At 42.1% G+C, this 14,966-nt stretch overlaps 1 protein-coding gene across 4 annotated transcripts in view; it reads left to right on the forward strand.

Annotated features, from left to right (window-relative positions):
* Nucleotides 1–14,966, forward strand: part of SEC31B (SEC31 homolog B, COPII coat complex component) — a 36,053-nt gene that overhangs the window by 8,698 nt on the left and 12,389 nt on the right. For all 4 annotated transcript variants that reach the window (XM_049810953.1, XM_049810956.1, XM_049810955.1 and 1 more), the window contains 13 exons: nucleotides 800–940; nucleotides 1,956–2,098; nucleotides 2,350–2,449; nucleotides 4,347–4,508; nucleotides 6,464–6,616; nucleotides 7,363–7,593; nucleotides 9,020–9,094; nucleotides 9,702–9,785; nucleotides 10,735–10,843; nucleotides 11,238–11,416; nucleotides 12,088–12,214; nucleotides 13,348–13,493; nucleotides 14,757–14,930. In XM_049810953.1, coding sequence (XP_049666910.1) covers nucleotides 800–940; nucleotides 1,956–2,098; nucleotides 2,350–2,449; nucleotides 4,347–4,508; nucleotides 6,464–6,616; nucleotides 7,363–7,593; nucleotides 9,020–9,094; nucleotides 9,702–9,785; nucleotides 10,735–10,843; nucleotides 11,238–11,416; nucleotides 12,088–12,214; nucleotides 13,348–13,493; nucleotides 14,757–14,930 — 1,824 coding nt within the window. The remainder of the gene's footprint in view (nucleotides 1–799; nucleotides 941–1,955; nucleotides 2,099–2,349; nucleotides 2,450–4,346; nucleotides 4,509–6,463; nucleotides 6,617–7,362; nucleotides 7,594–9,019; nucleotides 9,095–9,701; nucleotides 9,786–10,734; nucleotides 10,844–11,237; nucleotides 11,417–12,087; nucleotides 12,215–13,347; nucleotides 13,494–14,756; nucleotides 14,931–14,966) is intronic.

Raw genomic sequence — 14,966 nt, forward strand, 5'->3', positions numbered from 1 at the left:
TTTATCTTGTGATCCAGCTGGTGCATGTGTGATGAATTAAGAAGGCTTATTGGACCTTCTCTGAGGAATGAATTTACTTCAGGCTTCAGTTGAAGCTTTTCATATCTCATGAAAGTAATATACCTTGCAGAGCCAGTGAGCCATTTAATGCATCTTGGCTATTACTCACAGATAATGTTTCCAGAGTTTGAAGAGGAAGAAGCTTCTGATCTTCTGATGCTGATTATGTTATTCAAGGCAATCAACTGTTGAAAGTAAAAAAATCATAGTAAATTTGCCTAAAAGCAGGCCATGTTTTTCCTGCAATAGGCAAGGACACAAATGGGGGACTTATCTCCTGCATTGCAGTAGATACAGTAACGGCAATTATCCTTGAATGCTTCATCGTTTTCCATCTTGCTGCACCCCTGAAATGTTGCACAAGGTCATCTTTCCATTTAAGTTCATCCCAGGAGTCAGGGTAGAAGCATCTATGTTCCCTCAGCTGCAGTTCTCTCTGGACTGATTTATGACACATTTGGCCAATGCAGAATCCAGTACCTGCTCCCAAAATGCAAAGATGCTTTTCCAGGTGACCTTCCCCGTAGGACTTGACTGTCCACTGTACATTCTGAGTAAAGGACTTTCCATGGTCCCTAGTCTTTCTGGTCAGTGCTGCTATTTCCAGTTAGTTGATCAGTGATTGAAGAGAGGAATCTATATATCCTCAAATCCCTTATTTAAGTTAGTGACAGAATCCTGTGATTAGTGTTCCCTCAACATGGGAATAATGGATGTGTGGCCTTTCCTGTCTTGGCAGCCCCATGAAGATGTCAGTGTGGTGTCCTGGAATCGGCAGGTACAGCATATCCTGTCCTCCGCTCACCCCAGCGGCAAGGCTGTGGTTTGGGACCTCAGGAAGAATGAGCCTATCATCAAAGTCAGTGACCACAGCAACAGAGTGAGTGGAGGAAAGCCTGTGATTCTGACTAGCTTATAACAATGCCACATGTGACTGCAAAGCAGTGGCACAGGCTCTTGGGATCAAGTGTTTTTATTGTGGGAGCTGTTGGGGCTGGTTCTCTTGGAACTGTAGCATCAAAGCGCTTATCTCTTTTTTTCCCTAATGAAATGGAGAAACAAGACCCCTATCTGTTCTTAAAATTAGGGCACCCTTGCATTCAATTTCTATGTTCACAGCTCATTTATGAGAAGCCTCCTGTGTTTTACTCCCAGCTGTCTTCCTAGACCAGCTTTGAACTAGTCCTTCAACTTCTGTATGGTTAGTGTGTTTTTTGCTCTGTGGAGAAGTGTCTGGGTTTCAGCTGGGATAGAGTTAATTTTCCTCTGCCTAAGTTAAGGCTTTTTCAGTTTCCTGTGCTCTGCCAGCAAGCAGGTGTACAAGAAGCTGGGAAGGAGCACAGCCAGGACAGCTGACCCAAACTAGCCAAAGGGATATTCCATATCATAGAAGGTCATGCTCAGTATGTAAACTGGAGCGGGGGGGCGGGGGGGGAGGGTTGGCCAGGAGAGGCAGATCGGTGCTTGGGCATTGGTCAGTGGGTGGTGAGCAATTGCTTTGTGCATCACCTGGTTTTTTATTTTATTATATTCCTTTTCATTACAATTATTATAATAATATTTTCATTATTATTTTTAGTATTACATTGTATTTTACTTTAGTTATTAAATCATTCTTATTTCAACCCATGAGTTTTACTTTTTTTTCCGATTCTCTTCCCCATCCCACTGGGGTGGGGGGAGTGAGCGAGCAGCTGCATGGTGCCTAGTTGGTGGCTGGGCTTGAACCATGACAAGAAGGTAGAAATACTTGCTTCCTACAGCAAGACGTTGCTAGACTTGCTTTATGTCAAGCATTCTAGGCAAGTTAAGTGCAGAATGATGTGGCTCTGGGCCATTTTTGCTATTGCCAACTTGCTTTGCTGAATTTCAGCCTATGTTATTTTTGTCCCTAGATGCATTGCTCAGGAATGGCCTGGCATCCAGAAGTTGCAACCCAGCTAGTCCTTTCCTCTGAGGATGACCGCTTGCCAGTGATACAAATATGGGACTTACGTTTTGCTACCTCTCCTCTGAGCCAGCTGGAAGGGCACACGAGGTGAGGGCCTGCTTGTTCTGTTGTCTTTTCAAGGATCTCCGTCTTTAAAAGGCAGACATCTGGGAGACTGGACTTAGGACAGCTATGATTTTTTGCTAGGCCTGCTTTGTTTCACAGATGAATCTGGTTGAGGGTAGAGATGAGAACTAGCATTTCTGAGCTTAAGCAGCATTTCTGCTGCTTTCTTGGTGACAGGGTGGGAGAGTGGACTGGGTGTGAAATATGACTGATTTCTTTCTGATCTATTTTAGGGGAGTTCTCTCCATCTCTTGGTGCCAGGCTGACCCCGAACTGCTGTTGAGTAGCGCCAAAGACAACCGGATCTTGTGCTGGAACCCAAGTGTGGGGGAGGTACATAACCACAGCTATAAGTACACATGGTCTGCTTTATACAGAGTTGTGTGCTATGCTATGTATGTGTCCCTTCTCTATATCCTTGTCGAGTGTCAATGTAATTTCCTCCAGTATGTATTCTGCATTCTTCTGTCTGGAGTGAATGAGTCTGAAAACAACAGAGACAGGCAGAGATTTTCTCTGATATATCTATGTCCAGAAATCATAGAGGGAAGAAAGCTTTAACTAAAACTTAGTTTCAGCTAATTATGATTACTCTTGCTATGTTCACACATGTAGTGTTCTCTGTGTCCATTTGTTTCTTCTTCTTCCTTCTCCTAGGGTAGTAAGTTTTTTTGGGGGGGAAACTTGAAGGAGAATGAGGAAGCATTTGTTAGGGTCATTGAGAGGGGAACAATGTAACTAATATGTGTGTAAACTTTATTCATAGTACAGTGGTTTCAGGTTAGTCGTGTATCTCAAAATTACCATCTTTGAAATATTTTGGTATCACCGGAATTAAAATAGGACTGTGTAAAAAAAATTTTTCTGCACACCTACTCATTCAATGCTGAATTTCTGGATAAAACTGAATTTTGAACTTTGAACAGAATTCAAGCAGTTGATCTTGATGATAACATGGGGAAAGTAACAATACTGAAGAAAGTCCAGCTGGGAGCGCCAGGCTGGATTCATTTAATGGGACAGTTTCACTTAGCTGACCACCTTTGCCTTGGAGGCATGGAAAAAATATTCCATTTCCATAAAATGCATGAAATGCTGCTGTTGTGGTTTCATGGGATTTAATGCTTACTCTGTACAGATGTCTAGTGGTTAGAAGAGAATCAGACTCTGAAAGGTTCCTGAAGTCTAATTTTTACTAAAATCTGTTCACTGTGTTTTAGCAGAAAAATTAAAAAAAAAACCCAACAAAACAATTTTAGTGCAGCTGGCTCATCTTTATGCATGCTACTGTAGATTTGCAGAGTCCAAATTCAACTTAGGCATTTATGCACAAACTGTTCTTGACTTGGTACCAATTAATAGAAAATTTTCAGGTAATACAAAAATCAGTACAGTTAACAGAATGACTGATCTGGTGAGTTTGGGGAAGAGTTGGTTTCTTTGTTTTGGGGGGATATTTGGGAAGGGGGGTTGTCTTTTTTTTTTTTTTTTTTTTTTTTTTTTTTTTTTAATTTACCAGTCCAGATTTTAATATAAGCAAATGTAAAGTTTTGTACCTGGGAACAGAAAACAGATCATGTTCTGACAGAGAAGGAAGCTGTGATTCTCTGTGCTTTGTGCCTGTGAGGCATAAAGGAAATCTCTTAATTTTACATACTAGAGGTTCAAAGTCAAGGTTGTGTTAGTGAGTTGCTCAACATCAGGCAGGAAGTCTGCGACTGGGCCATGAATTGAACTTTGGATTTTTGAGTGCTGGACCAGAAACCTGTTGGTTCATAGTTCATCTGCATCTATTACAGTCCTCTTTTGTTGTTCTACTTTTTTCTGTAGACTTTTATTTTCCTTGTAAAATTTATTATTCCAGACTATTCTTTCTGCCTACATGTTCTTGCTCATGATACCTTTTTGCCTTTTGGCTTCTGGTTTTCTTGCGTTGTTTTCTGATGTGTCTCCCTTGGTTAACAGCCGCTGTGACAGTATTGACTTGTTGCGTTCGCATTTTGTTCTACAGTAGGAATCCTATGGTACAGCAGCTTTCTGTGGCTTTCTGCCATTTGGGCTCAATGTGCTATAACTTGGTTGCAACGTGTCTTTCAAGAAGCAAAAATAAGACACTTGTATACAGTGGTGATATGTAAATAAAGTGTGACACACTTGCTGTGAGCAAGTAATTTGGGGAAAGCAGGGGACTATTTGTGTTGTGCTTCTGCCTTCTCTCTTTCTGTGATAGGTGGTTTATGAGTTGCCCATTCGGAGTCAGTGGTGCTTTGACGTCCAGTGGTGTCCTAGGAATCCTTCAGTCTTCTCTGCTGCCACTTTCGATGGGTGGATCAACATTTATTCTGTTATGGGTGGGAACTTAGAAGCTCAGCAGAGGACCCAGGCTGACAAGGTAAAGTCCTGTGAGCACGTTACAGCTTGACAAATTGGCAATTACTCACCTGGCTTCTGAGAGCGTTAGAAGCACATGTATGTAACAGTATGATTTTTAAGCGATGCAGTCTGTCCCACACACCAGGACATATAGCTATATGGTGTGGGAACCAGAAGCTACCTATGTGGGGACTTAATATCTACCAAGTACCAAAGGAACTACATTGCCTCTTGACAAAGGTGTCTCCGAATTTCTTGTAAAATTCATTAAAGTGTGGAAAAAGAGCCAAGATCAGGTATAGTTTTGATGTTATATATATTTTATGGTTATTTTTGCTAGACTAAAAATAAAGCAGCACACCTGTTGGAGCAACAAGCTTGTCTTGTCATTAGGTTAAAATTAAATACATTGATACTAATTAATACAACATGTTCGTTATTAGTTCAGCAGAGAATTCTAAAAACTAGCTTATAAGCCGCTATTAGCAATTTTCCTCCAGTTAATTGACTATAACTTGGAGCATGTTAATATTTTGATACTGAAACCCATTACTTAGCCAATGAATAGATGGGCAAACTCTGAACAGATTAAATGTTAGTACTGTCTAAAATTTTACTTTTAATCTGGTGTCTAGTCTTTTAATTCCCTCCCTCTCTCCCAGCCAACAAATGCCTTGCAATACAGGTTTTAAGAGAATACGTATGAGCTGGCTTAAATGTTATTTGTATAGTCATTTACAGCTGACTGAGTTCAGTTTCATAGGATTTGCAAGAGAAAGAAAATATTTTATCAAGCAACAGCTGTAGGAGATTAAGGATTTATTTAACCCATGGAGAATTTTCTTTCTGTGCATTCTTCATGTGCATGCACCCCACTTCCACTTTTCAAAATTGGAGAACAGTAGGGTAGAATAACTCCTAGATAAATAGAATAACAAATAAGAACAAAAATAGGAGGAGATAAGGACAATTATGGAGATGGGGAGTTCATGAACAAGGGGCCTCTTTCCTCTGGATTCCATGGTAACAGGACAGAAACTCTGTAAAAGACCTGGTGGTTGATGTTACTGGTACCCTGGTAGTGTGTATCTATTTTTTTAAGATTTAGAGTGATTGATTTATTAGGTATAAGCTGTTCCTCCAGGAAACGGTCTGTCTTTGGAATTGGTTTCCCCTCAAGAAAGACTTGAAAGACAAAACACGTAGGTCTTGCCTGTGATTCTTTGTTTGGTAACCTTAGCTTGATGAGCCTTGTGTTGCTTCTGTTCAGGTACGCCCTTCAGCTGTATTATTTTAGAGCTGTGCCCTATGGTCCAGTCAAACTTGAACAGGGTTATCTTTAGCAAACAACGAATCTATGCCAACAGTGTTAAAAATTAAGAATGCTTGTGAACAGCATTGTATGTATGCTCACTGACTTCCTAAACGTCAGAAATCCAGATGAGAGGCTACTTTTGACACTCTCTTGTCTAGGCAAGAAAGTCTGGAGAGATTATTTCACCATTCTCATCTAAGCTATAAATGCTTGAGACAGTCCATAAAACTACCCCATTTGAAAGACCCCTAAAACAGAAAGGGAGTCAGCATTCCTTTGTGAGCAAAACAAGAAATATGGTCAAAAGTTGTCCAGCTTATGTTGTCACTGTCTTGCATAAAACTAGTAATTTTGTAACTCCTGTGTTTATGAGCTGGTTGCTAGGCCAGGCAGTGTATGTTAGGGAATTTGCATCTTGCTAAGGAAAAATTACTTGAAAATCTCTCAAGGTGAAGCTTTCTTGAGAAATAATTTCTGGAACTGTTTGGAAATACCACTTCTTTCACATAGTCTTGGTGGTATTCCAGGGGGAGGTGCTGTAATAGCCTTTTTCTTCATCAGCGAGGAAAGTAACTAATTACTAAGCAATAGGTTTTTGTGCTTAGTCTGTACAGAGAGGAATTGAATTATATCTTACTCCTTTCTCCATCTGATTTTAGATCTCTTCATCCTTCAACAACCTGGATCCCTTTGGCACAGGACAGATCCTTCCTCCTCTGCAGGTGCCAGAGCAAGTAGCTCAGACCACCTTGATTCCACCATTAAAAAAGCCACCCAAGTGGATTCGCAGACCTGTGGGGGTTTCATTTGCAGTAAGTGAATGGAGCATTGTTAGCTTAAAATGCAACAGGTGTGTCATCTTGAGACACAATCCTTTTCTTTAGCTAGAGAAACCTTTTATCTTCCCACTGCTAGCTGTTTTGATGCCTGTTTTAAGGTGAAGTATGGTGTCCCATGGAGGAAAGCTCTTTTGCTCAACATTCAGATATATTTCCAACAAGAAAGAGTCCTGCAGGAGAGAATGGAAGGTTATAAGTAAGAGTTAACAAAGCTAAGGAAGACTCATAAAAGCTGTCCTTGTAGGCTGTGACATGTGTTCCCATTTTCCTCTGTCTTTCTACTTCCTATCTAGGTATTTAATTTTCTTCACCTCTTTGCTACTAAATCAAAAGGCTGAATTGTTCTTTTAGCCTGTGGCTTGACTTGTTCTCTGTCTGTCTAGTGCCTGCCATTCACATGATTGTTTCTGTCATTGCAGCCTGCCTCTCCATGTCAGAAAAGAACAAACAGTTCCAAATGGTACTTCTTCCTCTGTGCCTCTGGCATTTGCAGTTGGTTAGGCCTGATAGCACATACAGAAGTGCCATGGTTATCAGCCTTCAGCTGAAGGGTTTGTGATGTGAACTCCCGCAATGTCCCTACCAGCCATACACATTAAACTGTTTGCGTTCCTTGTGATCACAGCTGGAGCTTGAGTCCACCGTGCTGAATGAAGAGCTGCGTTGCTTTTACCTTCATTTATAAGAATGCTTACTGTGACTCTCTTTGTCTTTCTCAGTTTGGAGGAAAACTTATTTCCTTTGGTCTTGCCAAAGCTCCTGGACAGCAAATGCAGCAGACATACCCACACCAAGTATTCATCAGTCAAGTCACTACTGAAACTGAATTCCTGCTCCGATCTAGAGAACTGCAGATGGCCTTGCAGTCAGGGAACCTCCTTGATTACTGCCAGGGCAAGATCCAGACAGCCAAGTTGCCATTTGATGAGAACCTTTGGAACTTCTTGAAGGTAGGATGGCTGTGGTGAAACAGAGAGGTCAGTTCTTTTACAGTCCTGGGGTGGAATGTGTTCATTATGGTCCTCTCTAGCCATTTATATTCCTGTTCTTTAAGATATAAAATGGCACTGAATGGGCTAGTTAGTTACTTGTCTAAAGAAAAGTTTTTGCAGCTGAGGTCTTGGAGGTTGCCTTATTTTTCAGTAGGAACGGTCTTTTAGGTGGAGTTGTTTGGGCTTCCTGTCAAGGTGCTAGACAGGATTTTCTCATCTCATCCCACTGCCAAGCTGTATCTGCCTGCTACCTGTGGCACTCTACTGTTACTATTTCTCAAGGCAAAGTCCAAATGGGCAATGAGATTCCCCAGTAATAAGGGAGAGGTGTGGTGGTATCAGGACTGACTGTAGCCCCACGCATGATGATGGTTTCATTGACAATTTGGTAATATGAAAGAGTTTGGTAATGAGGAGTGGCCACCCTTCTGCAGGGGCAGGGCTTAGCCTTGGTAGTGTTTTACAGACACTCGTAGGCAGACTGTGTGTGGGATGGGTTGTTGTCTAGGTGGTGACAGTAGTCTTCATTGCAAGGGTCATTGCAACAATGCAACAAAAGACCTTAATGTCTTCAGCTGCATTGGGTGAGATTCGTCAAACTGTCATTCTAGTAAATTTTTACAATCCAGCTGGCCCATGGTCCTGTGAGGCCACTCCAGCACATACAAGATCTTTTACTATTGATTGTCTTAAACTACAAACCAAGCTTCTGTACAAAAGACTGTTCTGCATGACCATTTCTGCATCTGCATGAACAGTTTCTACTGACTGTTTACAAGTATCTTATCCATGCACAGTTTGGTCATTTCTGTAGTAGGAACAGCCTGGGACTTACTGAGACAGACAGATTCTCCTTGCAGAATGTTAATCATGCATTAAAGCATACAAATAGTGCCTCTCAATTAGGCTGCATGCAGCCTGTGGGAATCTGTGGGACTGTCTGAAATCCCCACCCAGGGAGCTTCTGTAACAATTAGTTAACTAATTTTTGTGAAGCCAGCTAGGAGTTCAGGCAACCACCTTGTCTCAGTTTCATCTGGACTCAAATCAGTCCATTGTCTCTATGCAGAGATTAGCTTGGCAATTCCTAGACCATCCAGGGAATTAATAACCAAGTACACTAAGTATGCATACAGTCATAGCCCTGATACACAATTGTAACTATGTGACAAACTTGAATTTCACCCTTTTATCATGATAATAACATAAATTCCATAGATTTTTCCTACAGTAGTCATTAGGTAGACTTGTCATAGTTGTGTTCTTTATCTATAAACTGAGCTCTAGACTTTGCTGCTGCCAGAAGCAGCCAATTGTTGGCAGTGTGTAGATGTTTAGAATTTTACATATTTTCTTGTCTTTTTCAATATCCTTTGGGACTCAGGTGAACCTGGAGCAAGAGTCCAGGACTAAACTCCTCAAGCTGCTGGGCTACAGTAAAGACGATCTGCAAAAAAAGGTAAGGGGTGTTTCCAATACAGAGAAACCTTTACAGGACTAAAGCTGCTGCAGGAGAGTTGTAGGGTCCCTACTGGGAATGAGTGAGTGATCTCATAGCACACAAAAGACCAAACTGCATGAAATTTCAGCTGAGAGGCATCTCAAGTATCCCCCATTAAAAAAGCAAATGTGGGCACTTTTAAGGGTATAACTGTAGCTGTACTGGATCAAACCAAAGGCATCTTGAGCACAGTTATCTTGCTTCCAGTTGTTGGTGCTCTGGGAAATGTATAGCAACAGTGCAGTTGAGAGCTGCTTCTAGCATCCAGCTCTCTGCATCTCAGGGGATTCATCAGCCAGGAAGAAGGTGACAGATGAAGACAGTCTGGCATAGCACTGATGGAGCTGCAGGGGAGGAAACTTTTGGAGCAGCATGGACAATGCTCTGAAAAGGATAAATAACCTCTGATAGGCAGCCAGCCAGGAATAGGGAGAGGTGGAACTTTTCAAACAGGTGAAAGAGCTGGGGGAATTGTGTCTGGGGCATGCCAGTCACTTGGTGGCTTTGCTGCCCAGGTGTTTAACTTTGATAGAGGCTTCACTGTGAATGTCTGTTACTTTTCTAGATCACCTCATGTTTGAGTAATGGGATCTCAGATAAACAGCCCTTTCCTGAGGCAGATGAGACAAATGCTGCACAGCCAGATCAGGTATGTCCTGTAACCTCTTGCCAGTCTCGGAGAGAAGTGGAAGGCAGAACGAACAGGAAGGTTTAATTCCAACTACAAGTTGTTGGGCTCAATGCAGGCATCGCAGAGGGCAGTTCACAGTTCTGTCAGACCCTCACAGGGTCAGACCAAATGATCATAGCAGTCCCTTCTGGCTTTAAAACAAATCAGCGAATGATGAAGATGGACTCCTGGCTGTTAACACTGCAAGAAGACTTGCTTTACCAGTGCTGATTTCTTCAGTGATAGAATTAGCCTCACCCCAGCTTAACTTTATGCTACTGTTCTGGATTTCCTCTGTGAAGCTTCTGCTGTGGTATTTCTTTTGCGTTTCTTCCCCTTTTCACCTCTACCCTTCGAAATGTATTCTCACATGATTTTGGGATGTCCATCTTCAGATGGCTTCCAAGGCCTGGTTCACCGTGCACTGTAAATTTTGCTCCTCTAAGGTATCTAAAACTGCTATCCTCAGATTAGTAATCTCCTTCACAAACCTTAAACGCTTGCTGAGATATTCTAGGGGTAGCAATTGTGTCCTACATTTCAATACAGCACCAAGCATGGCTGTGATCTTACCTGTTAGTTACAGATATCACTTGTTGTCCCTATTCCATCCAAAATTCAGTTTGCTCAAGGGCTGGCAGTTGAGTTGGTGAATGCTGGCCAGTGATACTGTTGGCATTGCATATCTTATACTGTCAAACTCCTAAGCTTTGTCAATAGCAGCACTGCTCTTATTGCTGCCCCAGTGAAACCGTGCAGCTTGATAGAGCAGTGACAGGAGACATGATGGGTTTCCAAGTTGAAATCAGATTTATATGAGCATGCTCAACTAAATGGAGAGCAGCCCCATCCCACTCAGTAATCCGTTAAACTGTTTTGGGCAGTATCTGTGTGTGCAATGAATTAACCTCTTGCACTCTTTGCACAGCTTTTGATAAATTCCAGTGATGATGTAGCTGCTGTTTCCTCCTCTTCAGCCTTTTTCGACAACCTCATCCCACAGAATATGAGCACATTGGAGATTCCTGTCACAGAAGGTAGGTTACATGAAATGTGTTTCTGCCCCCTTAGGAAAAAGGGAGAGGAGGAAAAAACCCGGAAAATTACCAGGAAGAATCTGGTCCACTCCAGCAGATGGGTACTTTTAAAACACATGACCCCTTCCAGTGTCATGCAACATCTCTCAGCATTGTGCAGGAAATATTCTTTGCAGATAAGAGACCCATTAAGAGTATAGAAGAATCTTCTAGATGATGGAAGACTTACTGTCAAGCCAGTGTGGGTTTTTTTAAACCTAATTTGGGTTTCCAACTCTTCTTTTAGCTGGGCTTCCATACTTTATTGTTTTTTACTGCCTGCTCTTTAAAATGAGCATCATTAATGCATCTGGATGATGTCCCTGTGGGTTAACTCTGCTTCTCATCTCTGTAGATACGGATGGACTCATCAGCCAAGCCCTTTTGTTGGGGAATTTTGAGGGTGCAGTGGAGCTGTGCATGCGGGCAGAGCGCTTTGCTGATGCCATCATCTTAGCTATAGCTGGTGGGGAGAACCTCCTGAAGGAGACCCAGAAGCGCTACTTTGCCATGCGTAAGACAAAACTCTCCCTGGTAAGTGATAGTTTTGTGTACCTACTGAGCAGGAGAAGGCGTGCAATATCTTGGCAGATGTTTGTCTGAATATATGTGGAAATGCTTTGGCAGGAAGTAGAATGTCAGCAGAATCTGTGCATCTCCTCTTGGCTAGACATTTGCTCTAATCTCTTGGTAGTTTTATGACAATTTCCAATTGCCCACCTAGAATGTTTGTGTTCTCTGTTCCTTTTTTTTTTTTTTATCTAATGGTTTCTGCCTTAGCTCCCCATGCTTGTAACCCATGGAGCATACCGCCCCTTTACAGCTTGGCTAGGAAGGTCCTAGCTTATTAATTGACAAATGAGGAAGTGTAACGGGGGTTGGGATATCCTAATACTATATTCCAAGTCATTGATACTACCTGCTCTGAAACAGGATATGTATTAGATCTTTGCTCTTGCCTAGTGTGGCTGTTTTCATATTCTCTTAAGTGCTTTGTTGGATTTTTTTTATTTTCTTAGAGGCATTGGGTTCCAATTACTATTAACATTGGGATGCTGGGATTGGTGGACCTTAATGTACAGTGAGGTAGTTGCTGCATAGTGAGAAGTGTGCCTGAAAGTGAGCTATCCCTGTGGGTGCACTTGCTAAAGCAGTCAGCTTATCTTTGTCTTCAGTGACTGGCAGGCCTTCTGCTTCCCTTACAGCTGCTTTCCTCCATTGTGCAACAGAACTGGCAAGATATTGTTTGCACTTGTGATCTACAGAGCTGGAAGGAGGCACTGGCCATCTTGTTAACATACTCAAAGCATGAGGACTATACCCAGCTCTGTGGTATGCAGCATACTATGTTTTGATGTGATTTCCCTTAGGGGAGGGCAACTCTGGACTGCTTTCAGAAAGAAGTAGATACTGTTGAGGAAGGAAGGCACTCCCTACTTATTACAGCTAGCTGGAACTTATTAAGTAAGTGTGGACTGTTGAGTTAGGAGAATGATATATGCACACTGTAGCTGTGAGTCATAGTATAAAGTTATATATGTTGATATTTCCTGTCACCTCTACCAATAGCATGGAAAAAACAGGATAGGCACTAGACTGAGACACTGAGAGGGTGATGCTTACTATTTATTTACTATTTTTTGGGGGGTGAAAGGGATTTCCTTGACAGTAAAAAGTCAGGTGGCTTCACTCCATCTGGAAGAGGTTTACCATTCCAGCATATTCCCCTCCCTTTTAAGCTGAGAAACAAGGGTTAATAAATGTTTGATGGCTTCAGTAGTTTCCTCAGCCCTGTTAATAGTCCAACATGCTCAGCAACTGGTTGTTCTGAGAGTCAGAGTTCAGGCACAGTCTAGTGACTGAATCTGATGAAGTTACTCATGTTGCTTAGCTGGGAGCTAGCTCCTGGCTGATGGGAACAGCTAAGTGCTGTTGGAGAAATGCCAGCACTTTATACAAGTAAGATGATACAACTTGAAATGCAAGAAAACATGACATCTTTTACAGACCAAATTCTAGGCAGTGGTGAGATAGCTTCAGCTCACCTTTATATCCTAGCATTTGCTAAATGTTGACAACTACCAGATTACTAGCTGTCCCTGGTACTGGACACTACTGTTACCTGGAGATTCCCACACCTCTTTGGAAAAAAAAAAAAAAGCATTGGCTTTTTCACTGAATTCATCTGTCATTTTTAAGGGTTTTTCTTTATTTTATATGTCTGGGCAGACATATGAAAATTGGCAGATTATAAAAAAATTACTACTTTTTTCAACCAAGTTGGCTTTGGGATTCCTTAATGATGTCAATTTCTCTGTGTTATCCAAGAATTAGGTGTAGATCCAAAGCTGTCAACACCTTTTCATTACAAGCCACAGTAGGATTGCTAAGAGATGAGCATTGGGGTTAATGAGCTCTTGAAAAAGAGTGTGCGTTAAATGTTGGCTGTATTTTTTCCTCTCTAGATATGCTGGGTGCCCGCCTAGAGTCAGAGGGAGATGCAGCCCTGTCCAATGATGCCTGCCTCTGCTATATCTCATCAGGCAATGTGGAGAGGTTGGTGGAATGCTGGGTAAAAAACCATGAGACTTCATCACCCCTTGCCCTGCAGGTACAGGTGCTATAATGTCGGTTTGACTCCTCTTTAGGCCAGTCTGGTAGCCCTGATCTGTCTGCATTATGCCATCAAACGGAGTATCTGGCTTCCAGCACACAATGGAGACGTGTTTGTAGTCACCAAGGTATCTCCTTCTAGCCTGGATTATGGGCTTACATCTAAAGGAGATGCACTCTTAAACATTAAGGGTTTGTGAGTTTAGAGAGTACTGATTACATTGCACATAAATCTAGCCATGGACAAGAGTTATGGCCTACCCACCTGTCTTTGTATACTGACATCATGTCTGAGCTTCCTTTTAGTCAGAGAAGTTTAGACTGTACCTGTTTTCTTACTGATGGTTGCCTGGGAGTACATTTGCTGCTGTCCTTATTATGTCTAACTGTAATGCTCCAGTTATCTGGCTGTACCTTCGGAACAGCCCCTAGCAAAATAAAATAGTCTAGACTCTATTATTCCCACTGCAAGTAGAATGATGATGTATGGGAAGTCACAGCTTGTAGATGAATCAAGGCTTCTAAGTCAGTGTTGTTACCTACCTGTTACTCTTAAACCAGTCCTGGCTAAGTCACTAACCCCTATTGTGTCCATCAGTTGCCAGAATGAACTAGATAAGTCTTCCACATGGATATCTGCAGATAATGCCCTCTGCTACAGAGTTCCCTGGTTTTGCAACCCCACTAGTGAATAACAGCAACAAAAAGGCATCTTCAGCATTCCTGGTTATGTTTGAAACCGGCCTCCTCCCAGTTATCAGCCAACTATGCATATATCATTCCACAGATATAAACATTACTTTGATTTCTAGGAGGTGAAGGAACTTTGAATAATTAAAAACCTTCTGGTCTATTTGTCAGCAGTAGTAGTTTTTCCTAGTGAATTTCTTCTGGTATGGTTTTAAATCTTCTTCCAAGCCGATAGCTTGTAACTCCTAGAGTTACAGTAGTAACTTCCTAGTAAAAAGATCATAGTTGATTGGAATGTCCTTGTGGCTTCTGATTTTTTGTTTTCCCTTACCATAGAAGTAGCAGTGTCAGGGTTTGCTTCCTGGTTCCTGTTCTTCTCCACAAAGTGCACCTGAGGAAATGGTAATCAGTGGTAGTATCTGGTGCAGAGTGGAGTAACTTCTATTCACATTGGACCCAATGTCGGTTGAAAGTGGGGAAAGCCATCTGGTATTGTCTCAGCATGAGATGGACCGGTAAAGCAAGTCAGATTCTGAGTGATTTATTTCTTCCCTCCCCCTGACTTATTCAGGATCTCATAGAGAAGGTGATGGTGCTGAGCAGGTCCATTGAGATGCTCCGAGGCACAGCAGGACAAGCGCCAGGCCCTGTCTTGGCAGAACGAATCACCCAATATGCCAGTCTCCTGGCATCACAAGGGTGCTTGGCAGCTGCAATGAATTACCTACCCAGCAGCTCTAAAGAGGTGAGTGAGAAACAAGTTGTTGTGGGAAAGAGTAGT

This window comes from Accipiter gentilis, chromosome 9 (assembly GCF_929443795.1).
Source record: "Accipiter gentilis chromosome 9, bAccGen1.1, whole genome shotgun sequence".
NCBI classification, from domain to species: domain Eukaryota; kingdom Metazoa; phylum Chordata; class Aves; order Accipitriformes; family Accipitridae; genus Astur; species Astur gentilis.